This window comes from Amphiura filiformis, chromosome 12 (genome assembly GCF_039555335.1).
Source record: "Amphiura filiformis chromosome 12, Afil_fr2py, whole genome shotgun sequence".
Classification (NCBI taxonomy): domain Eukaryota; kingdom Metazoa; phylum Echinodermata; class Ophiuroidea; order Amphilepidida; family Amphiuridae; genus Amphiura; species Amphiura filiformis.
Window position 1 is genome coordinate 15,080,223 of NC_092639.1, and position 20,102 is coordinate 15,100,324.

Consider the following 20,102-nt stretch of genomic DNA (forward strand, 5'->3'; position numbering starts at 1 on the left):
TTTTGAATTTACTATAAAAACCAAAGTTGTTCGCTTAAAACCAATAAGCAGGCATGTTTACAATTTCAAGAAGGCAAATTTTGACAAAATTAGAGCTGAGCTGAATTGTGTTGATTTTTCTGAGGTTTATAATGCCATTGACATCAATTCCGCATGGTCTAACTTTATTCATATTTTTGTTTCCATCCTTGACAGGAATATACCTAAGGTCAAAGTAAAAGACAGCACAAGTCCTGCCTGGATTGACTCAGAGGTTCGGCATCTACAGAAAAAGAAATACACTGCGTGGAAACGTGCAAAGAAAAGTGATTCGGCTAACCACTGGGCCAAATTTAGGAAATTGCGCAATCGTCTCAAAACCTGATCTCACGCAAGTATGATGATTACATTGCCGGGTTTAGTTCAACGCTGTCTGACAACCCAAAGCGCTTTTGGTCTTTTATCGATCCAAAACGAGATCTAAATCCTTGCCTCAGTTTGTGAGTCACAATGGCACGTCAGCTTCCACTCCCAGTGAGAAAGCCACACTTTTCAATAACTATTTCTTCTCTGTTTTTACTCAACCTAGGGTCCGTGCTAGTCTTCCTACAGTTTCCATCCGTCACCATGATCTTTTGGGTACTACAGTAATTCAGGAAGATAAGGTGCTTAAAATCCTTAAAAAGCTTGATGTATCAAAGGCTTTTGGTCCGGATGGATTGTCACCTAGAGTGCTTAAAGAATGTTGCCATCAAATCGCATATCCTTTATGTTATATCTTTAATGTATCTCTAGCAGAGGGTAAACTCCCCAGCCAGTGGCTTGATGCTAACGTTGTCCCTGTGTTTAAGAAATCTGACAAACAGCAAGCCAGTAACTATAGACCTGTCTCATTACTATGTATTTGTGGTAAGGTTATGGAGCGTGCCATTTTGATATTATTTTTCCTGTAGTCAAAGACCAGATTTACCATCTCCAACATGGGTTTATTAAGGGCCGCTCCACAGCTACTCAGCTTATTGAGGTATTCCATGACATTAACTCTGTTCTTGACAACTCTGGGCAAGTCGATATGGTGTATTTGGATTTTTCCAAAGCTTTTGATAGCGTTTCTCATGACCTCCTTGTTCACAAACTCAGTTCTTTTGGTTTCCATTCCGATCTTATTTGTTGGTTTAAAGCTTACCTGACAGGCAGACGTCAACGAGTTGTTGTGGATGGTACTTACTCTGACTGGCTGCCTGTGGTTTCCGGTGTCCCGCAGGGATCCATCTTGGGTCCCCTCCTCTTTGTGTTATATATCAATGACTTGCCCAGTGTTGCCAAGAATACCAAAGTTGCCCTTTTTGCTGATGATGCTAAATGTTTTTGAATATTGACAGTTTAAATGATTGCCAATTGCTCCAGAATGATCTCAATGCACTTGTTGATTGGAGCAGCACCTGGGAGTTAAATTTTCATCCCTCCAAGTGTCAAGTTATTTCGGTCACCAGAAAACGAAAACCATTTCATTTTGACTATTTCATGAACAACATTAAACTTAGTTCTGTTAAATCCATTAAAGATCTTGGTATTGAAATATCTTCAAAACTAGACTGGAATACTCATATCAACAATGTAGTCAAAAAGTGCAATAGAAAATTGGGTCTGATTAAGCGCACTGTAGGTTTTAACGCACCTGTGAAAGTCACCAAAGCCCTGTATCTAGCCCTGATCAGGAGTGATCTTGAGTTTGGTAGCTGCCTCTGGAGTGGTACCTCCAGACACAATGTTGAGTGCCTGGAAGGTGTCCAGAGGCGAGCTACCAAATTCATTATGCACTATCCTGATCTGGACTATCGGGAGCGCTTGTGCCAATTGAACTTGCTCCCTCTTACAATGCGTAGGGAACAGCTTGACCTTTCATTGTTTTTTAAGTGTATTACAGGTGCGTATGACCTGGACATTGACAAATATGTCAAATTTTGCAACTCTGGGTCTGGACAAGGGCATCCCACCACTAGATCATCTACTGCTCCTCTTCTTCTTAAGGTTCCTTTTGTAGGACTGAGGCATTCAAGTCATCTTTTTCAACCGCATTGTATCTTTGTGGAATCGGCTTCCTCCTAGTACTAGGTCTTCTTTATCTTTTTCTATTTTTAAAACTAATGCGGTTCTTTTTTTAATCTCAAAATTTGATTCAAATTTCGAAGCCAACAGTACGTGCACGTGGTTTTCTTCATGTAGCTGCACTATGTGCAGGTCTACTTAAAGGGGGGAGGGGACTGGGCAAGGGCGGCTTATTTTTGGTCTTGAGGTGGGATGGTCTTAGAGGTGATACGCACCTGTTCGTCCCATTCTCTGCACTGGTATTAATTCGTATTTTAAACATGTATATTATTGTAATCTTTTCAGAATGTATTTTGCTATTTTATATTTAACTGTTATTATGATATTGTGCAATCTCCAGTGTATAGAGTCTAATAAATAAATAAAATAAAATAAGTAAACGATATAGCATGAGCGACTCCTTAAAATAATACTCTACAAATGTTGAGAAAACTGACCATTAGGTTAGTGATGATGCACATTCACACCTCATTGCGATTTGCAAAAAGATGCCCATGCGCATAAAAAATATACACATCGACTGCTCAGGGCAAGAGCAATAGCTGCCATGTGAATATTTGGCAATTTACACACCGTATATTGTACTCGTCTACACATGGCAGCTATAGCACTTGCCCATTTCTGGCACTAAGCAGTCGACATGGGCTAGGCTACACAATACTTTTGAGCGATTTACGACGGCAACAAATGAACCAAATGCACAAATAATGTTGACGATATAAACTTCCAAGTAAGTTTATAACAAGTCAACAATAAAAACTTCGCACCACAAAACTAGTAAAAACAAAATTACAAATCAAAAGGATTGAGTAATGCATTCAAATGCACAATTATTTACATAACATAAACAAAGGTACCCTATAGGCACTATTTCTACAATTTAACTACTCCATAGTACATTAGTGAACGAACAAAACTAGGCAAGAGTAATCTAGAATACCCTGAATTATTCCAGTTACAACTTAAGTATTTACATATAGTACATGTATAACACCGTCTACCTAATAATACTAGCTATAGACGAATCCAACGAGCCAAGTCATGGTCAGGATTTGGTCGGCCATTATTGGGTCTCCGCAGCACCAAACTGTTGTTCTGACTGCCCAATTGGGTGGATTAAAGCCGCTTAAAATTCGATGTTGGATTCTTTTGTGTTGTGAACTGTCATCATTCTTTTGTCTACGTGTAACACGGGTAATAGAATGCAGTTTAAAATGCCCTCCAAGACCGCATCATTTCGCATTTTAGGTGTAGGAATGCGTGAAATTGGATTCGTCTATAGTATCAATTGTTCTTCCAAAATTCTCTTATGTCCTGTTCTGTATGTTTTCATAGTAACGAATCTAGATACCATAAACTGTCCCCTTGTCGTACATCGCCCGATGAGGGCGACATATCGACTCTTTTGTAGTACAAAGCCGCGATTCGCCAATGACGCTACCCATGCTGAGCGAATCGTATAATGCTATTTATAGGTTATATTTAATAGTGTAGATCCTCCAGACCTCGAATACTTGCGCACGGCCGCTCCGGCTGTATTAATGAGGTAACGTGAAGGATTGTGGGTAAAGAAGGCGCCGCCATTAGAGGCTAGGATTTAGGCTAGGTTATTTTGGGACAATGTTATCTTATGCTCTTCTCTATGTAATAAAAACCCGAATTACCCAAAAAGAGCACATTTTAATTGAGTTTTATTATTCTTTGAAGTAATTTCAAGTGTTTCTAGATGTCGCTGCAGCAATGTATCGCACACCAAATAATTGTAACATTGAAACATCTTCAACATAATGATTTATGTTAATTAAAAATAGGAATCTAGCCAAATCGAACATATCTCGAAATCGATAACCATTCGCTACTTGCACGGTTCCGCCATTATGCACTATGTGCGGGGAGAGCCTCGAACTGGCAGCATACATGAATGGGAATTGAACTAGTCATAACGTTCTGTGTAAGGTTACATGATTCTTCCTTTCATGTATGCTGCCAGTTCGAGGCTCTCCCCGCACATAGTATACAAATATTAACTGTCTATGAGTGTGATGGTCGAAATATAATCACGAGGTGAAAGATGGATTGTTCCATTCCACGAGCCGGAACGGCGAGTGGAATGGAACAATCCATCTTTCACCGAGTGATTATATTTCGACCATTACACGAATTTAAGACAGTTAATATTTGTTTTATATCACTCATGCATAAATTCTATTACTAAAATACTATTTAAGGAGCAACATAACACCATGTTTTGCGGTGATATACTTCGCATTTTGGGACCCACCCCATAACTAAATCGGCGAGTCCAAGAGTCAGCGCACGGCTCGGCGCAGGCGCACTACGGCAAAGCACATGATGGTAAAGACTATCACACGGAGTGGGTGATAGTAAAAATGGCAAATGGTAGCAAATGGTAATCAACCAATGAACTGTCTAGAATTTATGTATGAGTGATATAATGCATAATGGCGGAACCGTGCAAGTAGCGAATAGGAAACATTTTAACTTTTTTGACTACTCCAATAACATTCACGCTTTACAACGTTTAAAATATACAATACTATACCACGCCCGATACCACGAAGCACCGCTAATTTGATAAAGTTTTCTTTCAAAACGGTTTGCAAAAATAGTTTTCAGTAATACTTCGTCAACGTTATAAAAAACATTTTGATAGTTTTTATTATTCAAAATGCTGTATGGAAGTCGCAATAGATGCCAAATGTAACGCACGGCAAATTCTGTTTTAGGGCCTATTATCCGAACTTCGGTAGTCCTTTTGGAAGTATACTCTCGACAGCGCGTCCAACCTTACCACTTCGTCATCCCCTTGTCTTTACGTCTTGGATTTCTAGTGCCGTGGTGCTTGGTGCGATCCAGGGCCTACTACTTACAAATACCCCCCCCCCCACATGTGAGGTAGATCTTGACAAAAGGCGATTTACTTATACTCGAAAAGTACCGAGACTAATAGTCTATTTAGTTCGCGCTGGGATTCAGTCTTCCAGACTGCTAGTCGGAAGAGTAAACGGAACATATTCATATAAAAATACACATTTTGTTCAACATCAAAATCTGGAAGCCTATAAATCGCGCACTATAAACATGATAAACAAGGGCGTATTCAATATGAAGGACTGAATTTTTAATACAAATCATTGGGAACATCAAGTGCTGATAGTTGGGAATTACTTCAAATGCTAGATTTCTCACAAATGCGGAGAGAAAGTCAAGCAATCTACCGTTGGAATCCAAAAACATGATGTTAATACTTGTTCTGTCGACAATTTTTAATCGATTTGTTCACGATTTGATTGTCTAATGTTGCTAAATCAGATATTTTTTTTACAATTTGTCTATAAAAAAAGGAATAAAACCTGATAAAATATTTACAGTCGCTAGCATGCAATACATTTATATATAAAAAAGGTATTTAATTTCCGAATTACAATGGTCTTTTAAGGCCATTAATGTTAAATCGTTCATGATATAGTGCGTCCAGAAAAAAATATACAAAGCTGCTCTGTCAAGTCAGACCAACTCACCCTGTTAAAGTTATAATACCTTATACCATGCGTGCTTACAGTTGATGTACTGATATGGACTCGGGCATCATTTCGCACGACATACACAGGACAATAATATTGAAATTGATTTTTGAAGCCATTATGATCAAAACTTATTACAAGTTCCATTTTTTGTAATTAAATATTAAAAATATTACGTTCATAAGTTTAAAAACCCAACTAAAATACAAATGTCACGATGTTTGTACATAGATCACACCGAATCATTTTCAATAAATGGTAGAGACCGTTCACAAACTCTTGTTGGGGGCCTGATGCAAAAAAAATCATCGCGAAAATTTGCCGGGGTCCCCCTTTTCAGGGCCCTCTCCTTTTTGACATGAAATTTGTGGGTCAACCCCATAGAAAAGCATATACATGTAAACCCAATTTCCCAGGACAATTTGTGGTCATTTTTTCAGGGCCCCCTTAGGAGGGTCAAAACTTTTAAGGCCCCTTTTGCATCAGCCCCCCTAAGTGTTTATGAAGTAAACTGAGCTCAAAAGAAACTTATAATTTTTCACAAGGTCATATCTTGAAATCCTGTCCATCAAATTGAACCAAAATTACACACAGATTTACTTCAATACTCTACTCTTAACACATGTCAGTAACCAAGCAGTTATCCAACTGACACAACAGCAAAATGCACTGACATGGGACAGCTTCCTGGACCACATTCACAGCCCAGCACTGTTTCATGAAAAAAGTGTATGAAAAGCAGAAAGCAGCACCGTTTTATCATCTGTGCAAGGATCTTGTGTGCATTCTCACAGATTTTTTGTCCTGGGATGCCAAATGTTGGGCTGTGAAAGTGAAGGAAGTCCAGGAAGCTGTCCCATGACCGTGCATTTTGCTGTTGTGTCAGTTGGACAACTGCTTGTTTACTGACATGTGTTTTGAGTAGAGTATTAAGGTAATCCTGTGTGTAATTTTGGTTCATTTTGATTGACAGTATTTTAGGATATGACCTTGTGATTCACAAGTTGTAAAAAATTATGTTTCTTTTTGAGCTCAGTTTATGAACGGTCTCTTACACTACTCAAATATTTTTTAAAGGATCACTTTGTTTTTTCCCCAAACCGCATTAACGTTGTAAATCATGTCTTATTTCATTCAGTAATGTTCAAGTTATTACACACTTGCACCACCGAGTACTGAAGGCCGCAAATGACGTTAAATAAGGGATGATATCAAAACTCGACCGACGGGTTCCTGGCGGTTAGGTCCGGTCGGCTGATGGTAATCATAATCCAGTACTGCAGTCGACATAGACATGGAACACTCGCTAGCAATTTCCTGCTGTCAGATGCGACCAAATTAATCTTGATTCTATTCGCTGTCGTAGTGCACGTTAGAATATGACCGTTGCTAGGTCAACTGGATCACGCTTTCTTTGTTACGAACCACTGATCGAAATGATCACAACACAAAGCCTATGGCATATCAAAATTCGGAACAGGTGTATGGGCCCAGGCTTGGACCAGTAACCAATGGTTACTAACGTGCACTACGACAGCGAATTTCCTGCTGTCGGATGCGACCAAATTGATCTTGATTCTATTCGCTGTCGTAGTGCACGTTAGAATATGACCGTTGCTGGGTCAACTGGATCACGCTTTCTTTGTTACGAACCACTGATCGAAATGATCACAACACAAATCCTATGGCATATCCAAATTCGGAACAGGTGTATGGGCCCAGGCTTGGAGCAGTAACCAGTGGTTACTAACGTGCACTACGACATCGAATAGTTCAAATACTGCTACTTATGAACAAATAACTCGCTGTAATTCAAATGACATGACTACATTTGGATGAATGGTTGGTTGACCACACCAACCATCAAGTACTTGCTTCTGCTTTCCTTAAAGGAAGTGTCCGGCAACCACAACATGTCTTATGTTAAAAAGATAATTATCAAGCACGAATCACATGGTTTTATTTAAAACAAACTCATATTAACCATAAAAACGAATAAAAGCAACCATCTCTCAACACGCGATATTCAAAATTCCCGCGCCGAAATTGTCTAGAGCAATCATTTTTCTAACATATAAGACATAATGTTGTGATTGCCGGACACTTCCTTTAAATCTTGATTTGATTTGACCAAAGATTATATAGCAAAGAGAATTTCTAGAACTGAGACGAAAATACGCAAATGTTCGTCTCAGTTCTAGAATGTGTTAAATAGCACATCTACTACAAACTTAGCCTCAGATCAATAATACGCTCTGTTTTGAAGTATGAAGCAATGGCACTCTTCCAAAACTAATGTTTTGATGTTGTTAAACATTCACAATTACAGTGGAAGCGCCTTTTCCAGCGCAAAGTGCTTCATAATTCTTGCTTCAGCAGTCAGTCATGACAGATGGACTGTTTCAATCTTTTTCTTTACACATACATTTTTGGCACTGTTGTTAACATTACATCATTGTATCCCGTTCCCCATTTTCCCTTACAGGTGCGTCGCCGTCCTTGTCCAATGCACGGTATTTACCGGGCGCTCCGTCCTGGTTATCACCATCCTTGATGTCCACTGGATGGTATTTACCGGGCGATCCGTCCTGGTTAAAAACGAGAAGAAATAAAGACATGTTACTATATAGGCCTAATAATCAATTCATCAATAATGATATCGCATTAGCTCACTCACTGATTGTTGATATGTTGGGTATAAACTGTAATTGAGTTGGTAAAAACAGGGCCGGATTTACCATTGGGTCAGAAGGGCCCGGGCCCAGGGCCCCCAAATTTTGGGGGCCCCCAAAATTGCCCTGTGCGTCCATTTTTAGACAGAAAAACACCATGTTTTTGGAAAAAATAGAGTAAAATTGCAAATTTGTGCATGCTTCGCGCGCACTTTCCTGTTATATAGCAAAATTCACCTTCATTGTGGGCTAAAATAGTATGAAATTGACATTTTTTCGCGGGCTTCGCGCGCAAATGGTAAAATCTATGACTGTCTACCAATATATTGTAATGCCCCTACCACCACTGTCGATCTTATACCAAACTTGGCCACTTGCATGCACATGCCTTCTTCACGGTGAGTTTGGGGCCTCCAAATTTTGGCCTGGCCCAGGGCCCCCGAAAATCCGGCCCTGTTTATGAACTTGTTAAACAGAATTAGATTTTCCCACGTGGTCGCGGTACGGGAACATGTGACATCACTTGATGTCAAGGCAACCGCCGCATGCAGTAACTAATCTGCAATCTTGAATCACATGAAAGACATACGGTCATTCTTTACGTTGGATTGATTCGCCTTCAGATGCCGAAAATACCGGCTTTTTATCGGTGCTCCTTTATAAAAGGAATATACGAACTTTTATGAAGACAAGCTTGTATTTTGTAAATGGTCAGTTCTCGGGGGTCAGATGAGTTGTGAAACCCTAAAAATGAAAAAAAAATCACATCAATTGATTTACAGGTTCATAATATACCGAAATTCAACACAACCATAATTTATACAATTAACTATTTTGGAATAACCAAACATTTCATTTTCAAAATAAGTATGATTTATATCTATAAACTGAACAAAAAATCTGGAATTTATCCCCTAAATTGGAGTTTTCACCATTCATGTCACTATCAAGGACGATTCCACGAACACATTCGCGATCAAGTGTCAAATACCGTAAATACCTGACGATAAGCTACAGTGCATACAACGGTCAGTCCCTTAAATCATTGCAGGTTGCCGAGAGCGCAAACAGTATTCGAAAATATTGCCTACTTTAAGCAGTCGAAAGACTGACAAGAAGAGAAAGTTAACATTCTGATACAAATTTGAAATTTCACCACCCCGTATGTAAGGCAAAATAAAAGGTAAAATTTGTCAAAGCATAAAGATGAGCATTTCACAGCTAAAAGCTAATTTTTTTACAAAAAAAATCGAATTGTTTCTTGTACAGAGCATTTTGTAAATTTACACTTCGTTTACCTTAGCATTTTATAGCATACGACACACTGCAAGAATATTTTAATTTTATATTTGTAATATTGACAAACAAAACAGAATGTACATGCTGTAGCAGAAACGGAATGCGAGTTTCAGTGCTTCACACTTGCGAGTGCTTTTGTGCTTCAACGCTTTTTCCCTGGTTCTTACTTTTTGTGCAATTATGCCTTTATTTTTGTTTTTATTTACGTCAATCGAAAATCTACAGCAAGGTAAACATTTTGGTTAAATTTGCAATGAATGATTTCTAAAGCGGCTTGATCTTATCAAATTTTATGAAATACCTTTTCTGTGTAATTTTCGCAAAGCAAAATTACCATATTCATGGTTGTGTTATTAAGGGTGAAAGATAGTTAGTAATTGGTTTGAAATGGACTGGATGACACGTCGTCTTTGACACAACGTGGTATATTTCATCCTAGATCTTCCATAAGGGGACGCAATCATGGTGAAGGGGTAAGCTGCAATGTTGTAGTCCAGGGGCAAAGCTAGGTTTTAAATGCGAGGCGACTCGAGCACAAGATATCGATATGACTATTGACCAACATATTAACCTCTGAACAAGTTTACATTAATGACTTCCCATCATTAAAACCAATTTCATAAAATCATTTCAAGATAATATAGCTCGATTTTGTCAATGAGTGGGCCTTTGATATTGTGAGGTAAAGCCCGGAGGTAAAGCGTATGATTGAAGCTTTTATTTGACTGAATATGAAAATGACTGGAAAATGATGTTAAGGGAGGTTGTAGTCAATATTATTAGGTTCATGCAGAATAAATCACAATCTTCGTACTTAAAAGTTGCCATCTTGCTTCCATATTCATATACCCGACCATGCATTGCAATCGTAAGATATCCCTCATTCATAGAATCTTACTTGAAGAACGCTTAGAACGAATTATATTCATTCAAACTCCGTACTATAATGGAGTAATGGTGACAACCCTACTGTTTTTCCTAACTAATGAATGCTTTTGACACAAAGTCATGTACCCCCACGTTTATCAGAGTACCATTACCTCAAGTTCTTAGTTTGCAAACATTAACAGATTAATGACATTTGATAGATGCGTCATGTCGGTGTACCACAGGGCTCTACTTTGGGTCCACAGTTTTTCATTTCCGTACATCAAAATCTGAGGAAATTTTCTATTTTAACTCGTGTGGTGTCCAAATGTGGAATGATATATCGTAGACAGATGTATCACCTTGTGCTCAACTATGGCTTCAAAAGTGGTAAATCTGCAGTATACTATTATATCTTGTCATCTTGGAGACCTCTATTCATAAAGCTCTACTTGGTGTCTGATTAATCCACACTCTTCATGCCCTACTCTCCAGACGCATGCACAGACAGTGTGTTAGTATAGTAGTAGTTGTATTCGATCAAATTCTTCCTAACATCTCGCTTTAGGCATACGTCAAATTAAAAAACCACAATACATTCCCAAACTAATATCAACATGATTTCAGAAACTCAAAACAAATTCATACTTTTCAAATCAATAATTTAATCAGTCTAGTCCGCGACGAAATTACGTTCATTCCCGAGTGAAATTGACGGGTAAGCGCCATCGATGATGGTTTCCTGTTGTATTGTGCATGGGATTTCAAGGTGTAGCATGTTTGCTGGGGGTATTTTTCGCATTTGGAGAACGTTTGCGACATTCAACATGCTCAAAAAGCATTACGATATGGCTAAAGAGTCAAATTTTACCATATTTTGACGGGTATCCTTCACGAACGTATTTTCGGCGTGGTCCAGAATGTCAGGGGTGTTAATGGGATGATTATGAATGAAGAACTCGGCAGGTGTATGCGTTAATGGATATAATGCAAATCTTCTATCTAAGGCAGACACGAGGCTTGTCTTCAATCACTAAACTCTAGAAATCAGGGGGCTAAGGGTAGCTGAATGCTCAGGCTAGCATAACATATTACATTACCTTCAACCTGAGTCATCATTTCATCTGTAAATTGTTAAAAAGTTATAGCAATTATATACACCATAACCACATTGGGTCCAGGAATTCTCGCTATTCGCAATAAGGGCGCCGCCAGCGGTTTGCGATGTAATCGTGATGTATCATGGGAAAATCGTGATGTATCATGGGAAAGGTCGACATCAAGTCCGCGCAATACGAATATTACCATGCTATTACATAGGAACACGTGACAATACTTTTAGTTTGTCAATATAACGGTATTACACGCAAATCGATAGAGAAAAATTAATTGTGCACATTTCAAATCACATTATTAAGTATTATTGAGTATCGATTCGCGTGTAACACCTTTATTTTGACAAACTAAAAAATATTGTCACATGTTCCTATGTAATAGCATGGTAATATTCGTATTGCGCGGACTTGGATGTCGACCTTTTCCCATGATACATCACGATTACATCGCAAACCGCTGGCGGCGCCCTTATTGCGAATAGCGAGAATTGTATTGATAAAATATTATTCGCTACTTGCATGGTTCCGCCATTATGCACTATATATGCGGGGAGAGCCTCGAACTGGCAACATACATGAGAGGAAGAATTACGTAACCTTGCACAGAATGTTATATGACTATAGTTCAATTCCCATTCGATATATGCTGCCAGTTCGAGGCTCTCCCCACACATAATGCCTAATGCAAGTATAGCGAACAGCGTCGTGATTGTTTGCATAGTGACGAACCCTATACAACGATGAACCGTTCCTTTATAAATATAACAATTATAGAGGGCGTCACAGTCGATTTTGCCATGATTGATTCACGAGTTATAGGTCGGTTTACAGTAATCCGGAATCGTCAGTATACATAATAAAATACTTCTAAGAAGTTCTAAGGTTTTTAAGTTGCATACACTCGAACTAACATGACTATGGATTATGATTTGTACAAAATTATATAATTGATACATGACGATACATTGATCATTGCATTTAATATAAAGAAATGAATATTGTTATGCATTATGATATTGTTACATTTAAAAATGTGTATAATAGAATGTAAATAAGCAGAAGTACAATAAATCTATCAATCTCTTATCTAATGCTAATAATGATACATGACAAGTTCTAATTATAAATTAATTTGTAAATCGACATAGACAATAAGAAGAAACAACAGCTTCGGACACAATGATCAGATAAATATGGTTACTATTATTCGCGGTAGAAGTGACGTAGTAAATCGGATTAACCACCTTAGCAATAGATGAATACAATTTTGACTATATCGCCCTGCACTACAAGCAGGTTGCACTCATCACCTGTGTATGTCTGCAATCATAGATTGAATACAATACCGCTCTTTTCAAAGATACTAATCTTACAGGTGCGAGTGATCAGCATGATATGGTTCAATGCATAGGTACCGCGTGAACGTTGTAGTGCAGGGAGATATAGTCAAAAATTATATTGCTATGGTAGTTAATCCGATTATTACGTCACTTCTACAGCGAATAGAGCATGAGTTTTCAGAAGTGATCTGTTTATATATTTAGGGCAAATTCATGAACCTTAAAATAAATAGAATGCGTTGTACAGGGGGTTTATTTTAGTATCAAAGTTTTAGGGATGAAGTTCGCTGACTATTAGTTACAAAAAAGAGAACTTAATAAATAAGTATAACTTGACGACGCGACTGATGTCTACATAATTGATATAATTTGCTTCAAAATCAAACACATTTATTGTTTAAAGACTAGACCTAGATGCCAAACCAATTAAAGCCATATTATAACATTTGCTGAGGAAGACGCCCTCATTGAATTTTTAAAATTCCTTTTTTGACACAATTAAACCAATATACCCTGCAAAAATCAAGACTCTAAGTGCTGTAGTTTTGTCAAAATCCGTGATTTTGAATTAAAGGCTGATTCAGCGCTTTATTATTACGATGGAATTATTAGTCGAACGCATACACGATGTTCATAACACACAGTACGTCACGGCGTGCGGGACGGTGATATACACAACAAAGGGTCGCACCACAACATGACCGAAGGAGTGGTACGTATTGGCGACATGTGCGCTGGTAGTAAATTCCAATTTTCTTTGCTTTGCCGTAGTTGTTCGGCTCAAAAATAAAAGGGATATATCTGACAGTAAAAGCTAACATTTTATGGCAAAGAAATGCTAATCTATTTTGTTTGAAAATGTTATAATATTGCTTTAAGTAATAGATTACTCTCACTGAATAAGGTTGATGAATTTGCCTCAGTACTGTCATGTACCGTAAAACCTCGTCTACAAGCATATAGTGTTTTTGATGAAAGCTAAATTAATACGAGGCAGTCGTAAATATGCCAATACAAAAGATTGGTTTTACAATAGTACTTGTTAATTGTATAATGCTTTTAGCGGTAATTTATTTGCTCAAACTCCATCATGTTATAACTTTGTCGAAGGATGGCGCCTGGATTAAGTTAGCTTTCATCAAAAGCACTCGATATGCTTTGGACGAGGTTTTACGGTATTATCTACTGCGATATTTGAGACCACAAACACTATGGACCACAACAGCCTCATCCGAATGGCATAGTCCAATAACCTCAATTACATAATCATAATACAAAATTTGACCTCAAGTTGCAGAGTATGAGTTTTAGTACCCAAATTGTCAAAGGTCACTCAATGAATGTACAAATGTATTGGGGTTAAAGAACTGTGCCCTGATAGATGAATATGTTGTGGATCCTGAAAGCATTCTTCCTTACCTCGTAAGCCTTTTCTTCATCATCTGGTCGCTCGTACTTAGCAACGCCGCATCTCATATGTTTCTTCCATCGCTCTGGTAGACAGCAGTACATACCATCGACGACGGAACAGATAAGCATTGGGTCCACCTCGTGTGGTTTAGTGTACCCTACGAATCAAATTTAAAGAACATGGAGAAAAGTCAAAACCAAAACTTCCTCCAAGTTTGGCAAACTATTGATATTAGAAAGAAACTGAAATGACAACAATCAAAATAACTCGATTATATAAATAAAGCCTTATAGCATAAATGTATGCTTTACATTTGTCTTGGCTTGGTTGTAGCTGAAATTGCTTGGGTTTTACAACCAGAGAAAAAAGAACACGCTGTAAGTTTGACTCCATGACTATCAGTGTCTAGAAATTGTTGACCTTTTAATATTTATAACTCAAAATTCAATAGGAATTAACGATATCCATGTCATGAAATATACATGTAAGTATTGACAATATTAACAACTATTCTAATTGGTACTGAACTTAACCTAAGCGATATTACATGTTACAATCAGAAAAGCATATATTTTCTTGTTATAAGTGACTGTCAAGATTTTCAAAACAAGCGTCGTGCAACACATAAGTATTAATATAAATTTATAATTGCTACAGCAATTGATCATTGACCAATGAGATAGCTTGATACTTCTTGTGCAGTAAAATAACATTCACTTCATTAGCGAAAAATTTACTTGTTCATCGCAGGCGATTGAACTCTCATTAAGCTTTGTTTTTTTTCTTTACTTTTCTTGAGTGTGATAAACATATATTCCAGTTTCAACCCACGCGCAAATAAAAGAAAACAACTTGTTATTCAAATAAAATATGTAAAACATCGGAACAAATGTGACCGTACACCACGAATTAGCCCTAAATTGTATTCTGAGTTAGTGTAAAATGTGCACGAAGGTCGTATTCATAGGTACCTCAAGTTAGTCCTACATGTATCTCATTTTGGTAGCACTAGTCAAACACCTTTTAAACCAAACAATAATCCTATTATTGAAGAGGATAATAAGCTTCCAATTACGTCTATAGAATTCTTAAATATCTCTAGTCTTTGTTTGCTTTGGCCAAATCATGTTCAAGTGGTGGGTTACAAAGCATTGTATTTTGTCAAGGTAGGATATGTATAACCAACAATTAACAATGAGAGGACATTCCTGAACCTCGTTGACTTGGGATGATTTGAAATGACCGCCAGTTATGACTGTTTGATATTTATGGAAAAGAGACACATGTAGAACCGAAAAAGGTATACCATTTTGTTGAAGGAGCAAAGTTCAACAAACCATAACCCCGCTTCTGGATATCGTTTAAAGTCAAATGATATGCCATTTTAAAGCTTATGATATATATTTTCTAAACACGAAAAAAAACAAAATAGACCGGAGACGTACTTCACATTCGTGGTGTACGGTCGAAAAAAAAAGTATTGATAAGATTTAGTCATGTCTGCAATTTGTAGACAACATAAGGTTTGATAATCTATTTATCTTTAGGTCATAATGCCATGTTTTCAAGCCGACTGCATTATTGTACAAAGCTGAACTTATACGCTAAGTCAAATCTTAAAGAAGAAAGAACGAGAGAAAAAAAGGCAATAAACTGAACAGTTCAGTGTAAGATTAGTTTTGGTATGCTGCTGTACTACACCACGTGTGAAATATTTCTTAGTAGGTTACTGTAGAGATTCATCAGGTTTGTTATTGTTCAAATAATTACAGATTGTTTTACAAAACCAATAGATTGTGGTGAATAGATGGTAATAACTCACCAGCTGACGTTTCATCCGTCTTGTCCAGTCGGATTTCTTCAGAGTTGTGATGAAGCTCTGCTACTGTACGACCTGGTGTTGCCAGTTCTTGAGTCGCTTTGTAGCAGAGGGTTGTAGAGATTGCTCAGGTTGTATGTGCCCTCGTCTCGGAGAGATGAGGGCACTACAAAGCGACTCAAGAACTGGCAACACCAGGTCGTACAGTAGCAGAGCTTCATCACAACTCTGAAGAAATCCGACTGAACAAGACGGATGAAACGTCAGCTGGTGAGTTATTACCATCTATTCACCACAATCTATTGGTTTTGTAAAAACAATCTGTAATTAATTCTTAGTAGGGCCTACACCTCTTGACTCCATCGCATTCCTCGGCACGTTGAATGTCACACCATTAATACCATTTCCCCATTCATTTTGTCACATGAACTATTTACCTGTCATAAAACTGACAATGAGACCAACTCCCCATGTCACCATCCATGCTGCTGCGCTGTACCATGCGTAAGATAGAGCATATAGTTGTGCAATGGCTGGTCTGTGGAAGAGGCAGATTAAAAAGAGATTTACGGGCGCGTGTTGCATGACGTTAACAACATCGGATATTTATTTGGCGTATAATTTATCGGTATAGAGGCCATTTGTGGTAAATTAGGAAGATTATGTGCTTGAAGAGATAATATTATGAACATGTGTATGAAAAATATACTGCACCAATAAAATATCCTTACACTTGGAAAAATAATCACAATTTCAAAACTGAACAATACTGGGGTAAATTTGTTTTTCAATAGATGCACTATCTAATCCTGCACATTATGACACCACATGGAATCCAATGTGACCTCAAGAAGTAAAGTTACAAGCAATTGAATAGACGAAGGTCCAGTTTTAAAAGTGACAAACTGGCCTATACAAGGCGCAAAAAGATCCCAACAAGCGCAACAAAGAGACAACACAGTTTCTTCAATGAAGCGTTATTTAAAGCAGTTTTTATTTCAGTTTTTACTTCTCAGTACTATTCATTTTATTTGTCAGTTCTTTTGTTTCAGTTTTCGTTTGTTCCTTTTGTTTTAAATTAAAGCCAAATGCATAAATTAGCCATTCACCACACTTAAACCAGATGTCTAGTCTGTGGAGTTTTGAATAGGCTAGTTTGTCACTTTTAAAACTGGACCCTCGTCTAATCAAATGCTTGTAACTTTGCTTCTTGAAGTCACATCGGATTCAATGTGGTGTCATAATGTGCAGGATTAGATAGTGCATCTATTAAAAAAACAACTTTTCCCCAATATTGTTCAGTTTGGGAATTGTGATAATTTTTCCAAGTGTAAGGATACTTTATTGGCGCAGTATATTATGTAATTTTGATGCCCCTTAGGAAATGTGAAAGTAGGTAATTTTGATAACTGGTTATATTAGGTAATGCGATTTCCAAAAATTAGAGTGCATAACCTGAAATTGGTCTCAGTACAACAAGTCTTTGGGCTTGATTGTCACAGCTTACGAAATAAAAATTCCTTTAAAAGGAATAGGGTGGGCAAATGAAAAATTGTCAAGAGAAATGAAAGAATGAGTAAGTCAAGTTCACAATTAAAAACAGGGAAAAACGTATTATTCTTGGCGCCAAATATTATTTGCCAATTAGAACTAATCAGGATTTTGCTATGTTTCAATTTGTAAAACTGGATAATTTTTTTATCTCCCCAAAATTAGTAATGTATTTTCTGGAATCGGGAGTAAGTATAGTATACCGCGGCTTAAATACCCGAAAATACGGCATTTCATAGTTTACCTAGCTGCTGCTACTGTGACATTTGCTGCTGCTGTAGTATACATCATTGTTGTGGTCATTTCATTCATCATTTCATCATAATCCATGGTGCTATTCATGGTGCTATTGGCAGTAGGACATAATCGTGTACTCCTGGGTGGTTTAAACACTTCGGGTGGGTAGATTTGAGCACCAATCCCAATCCAGAAGGACCAAATGAGACCACTGATAAGACCAACTAGAGCACCCTATGAGGTATACAAAAATGGTTAGCAATGACTGTTGAGATTTGGTAGTTCACAGCATCTTGCGAATGGCAGTGAGCTTTGGTAAAAATTGCATTGATCATTTCATAGCGAGTGTGTAAAAGAATTCAAATATCACACATATACATTGTAGGTCCTGTGGTTCTTGAGTTATGTTGTCAAGAGGGCTGAAACAACATCACTTTTGTAAAACGTACATAACTCATTAACAACAATAAATCAAGCAAGTTTTCAAAGTATATCATTTGAAGAATGAACTTATTTTTCAATAATATATTGATTTAGATAATCAAAATCAAAATCATTATACTTTTGATCATACAATTAAGCATTGTTCTTAAATTGTTTGCCATCGTTCTTAATCGTCAACACCCTCTTATAAGATCTCCGATTATAGTCGTTTCTGTAACTATGCAAAATTTCTTACTGTTTATTTGCTCACCCTCTTTTGTATAGATCTTCGCCTGATGAATTCGTTTGTTCGACACTAGTGAGCTTGTGTGGTAATACCATTTCGAATTTACCAGAGTTTTAAAAAGTGCATTAATAATATATTATGTTGTGCATGGGATTAGTTTTACCGCTTTACGTAAAGCATTTGATTTGAATGATCAAATTTTCATCACATTATGGGAGTCTTAGCAATCGCAATTTTAAGCGGTTACTGCCCATTTAAAGGAAGTCTCCGGCAATCACAACATTTATGCCTTATGTTAGAAAATAATTATCAAACACGAATCACGTGGTTTTATTCAAAACTAACTCATATTGTCCATAAAAAACTAATAAAAGCAGCAGTTCCTCAGCACGCGATATATTCAAAATTCCCGGGCGTCGACTGTCTGGTGCAATGATGTCATGGTTATTTGTGCTCAATTGTCGTCAGCCTTCATTGTATACTGGGACGTCATTTGTACTTGATAATTATTTTTCTTACATATAGCCATAATGTTGTGATTGCTGGAGACTTCATTTAATTAAGGCGTTGGGTTTCCTTACCTTGGAGTTCGCCCATGGAAAAAAGATACCTAGACTAAATAATCCCAGCAACGGACCGCCTACCATTCCAAATATACTCAAGGCAACCTGAAATTTACAGCAATACTTGGTTAGCACAAACAAGACATGTTGTATATTGATTAATATTGGTATTCCACTAAGGCATAAATGATTGGGTGTGGAAAATCAGTAATGAAAGATAGCAATATTCCCCATAATTCATTTCTTACATTCCATACAATAAAACTGAATTTATACTCCATCGCATACCGACGAGCGATTGGTATTTGACCAATAAGGTAGCACACTTTTCCCAACGCAACAAACATCGTGCTATCTCATTGGTTAAAAGCAAATCGCAATCGCTCAGCGATGTAGTATAAATTCAGCTTTCCATCTTTTTCCAGACCTGCTTCAGGGTGCCAAAAATCCTCCAGCCTTCGTCCAACCCGTACTTTTAATCCTAAATATGCCTTCTACCCAAACTACTTACAAGACCCTTCTACATTGAAGCTGGCTTTTGCCTTTTAAAGGAATTTTTTTATCATGCCATTGCTCATTTACCTGTAGGATGTCTCCAAGTGTTGAAGCTACGAAAGCCATGCAAATGGCTATAATCCCGTAAAACGCGGCTGAAAAGAACAAGAATTGCTTCCATTAATTGAGAAATTAAAACTGAACCAAGATATTCCGAATTCGGAAGCACCTCTTACCATGCTTACTCGGCATTTAGGCGATATGATAGTGAGTTTTCATTTTGTGACGACGGTGGGTTCTGCGACGGTAAAAATGAATTACCACGACGGTCGTCAAAAAGTTGACGTTTTCACAAAAACGCAGATTTGCCCCAAGTAATGTCCTAAATCAATTCAATACCGTCACAGAATTATACGTCGTCCAGAACGAA

At 37.5% G+C, this 20,102-nt stretch overlaps 1 protein-coding gene across 5 annotated transcripts in view; it reads right to left on the bottom strand.

The window, feature by feature from the left end:
• Positions 1 to 6,242: 6,242 nt before the first annotated feature.
• The window catches only part of LOC140165842 (sodium-coupled monocarboxylate transporter 1-like), a 69,183-nt gene continuing 55,323 nt past the window's right edge, over positions 6,243 to 20,102 (bottom strand). For 4 of the 5 annotated variants that reach the window (XM_072189171.1, XM_072189167.1, XM_072189170.1 and 1 more), the window contains exons 10-15: positions 19,760 to 19,827; positions 19,196 to 19,282; positions 17,952 to 18,178; positions 16,594 to 16,694; positions 14,346 to 14,494; positions 6,243 to 8,221 (exon numbers count right to left, since the gene is read on the bottom strand). In XM_072189171.1, coding sequence (XP_072045272.1) covers positions 8,081 to 8,221; positions 14,346 to 14,494; positions 16,594 to 16,694; positions 17,952 to 18,178; positions 19,196 to 19,282; positions 19,760 to 19,827 — 773 coding nt within the window. In that variant the 3' untranslated portion in view covers positions 6,243 to 8,080. Of the gene's footprint in view, positions 8,222 to 11,571; positions 11,596 to 14,345; positions 14,495 to 16,593; positions 16,695 to 17,951; positions 18,179 to 19,195; positions 19,283 to 19,759; positions 19,828 to 20,102 lie in introns of all 5 variants that reach the window. The other variant, XM_072189169.1, reaches the window with a different exon arrangement.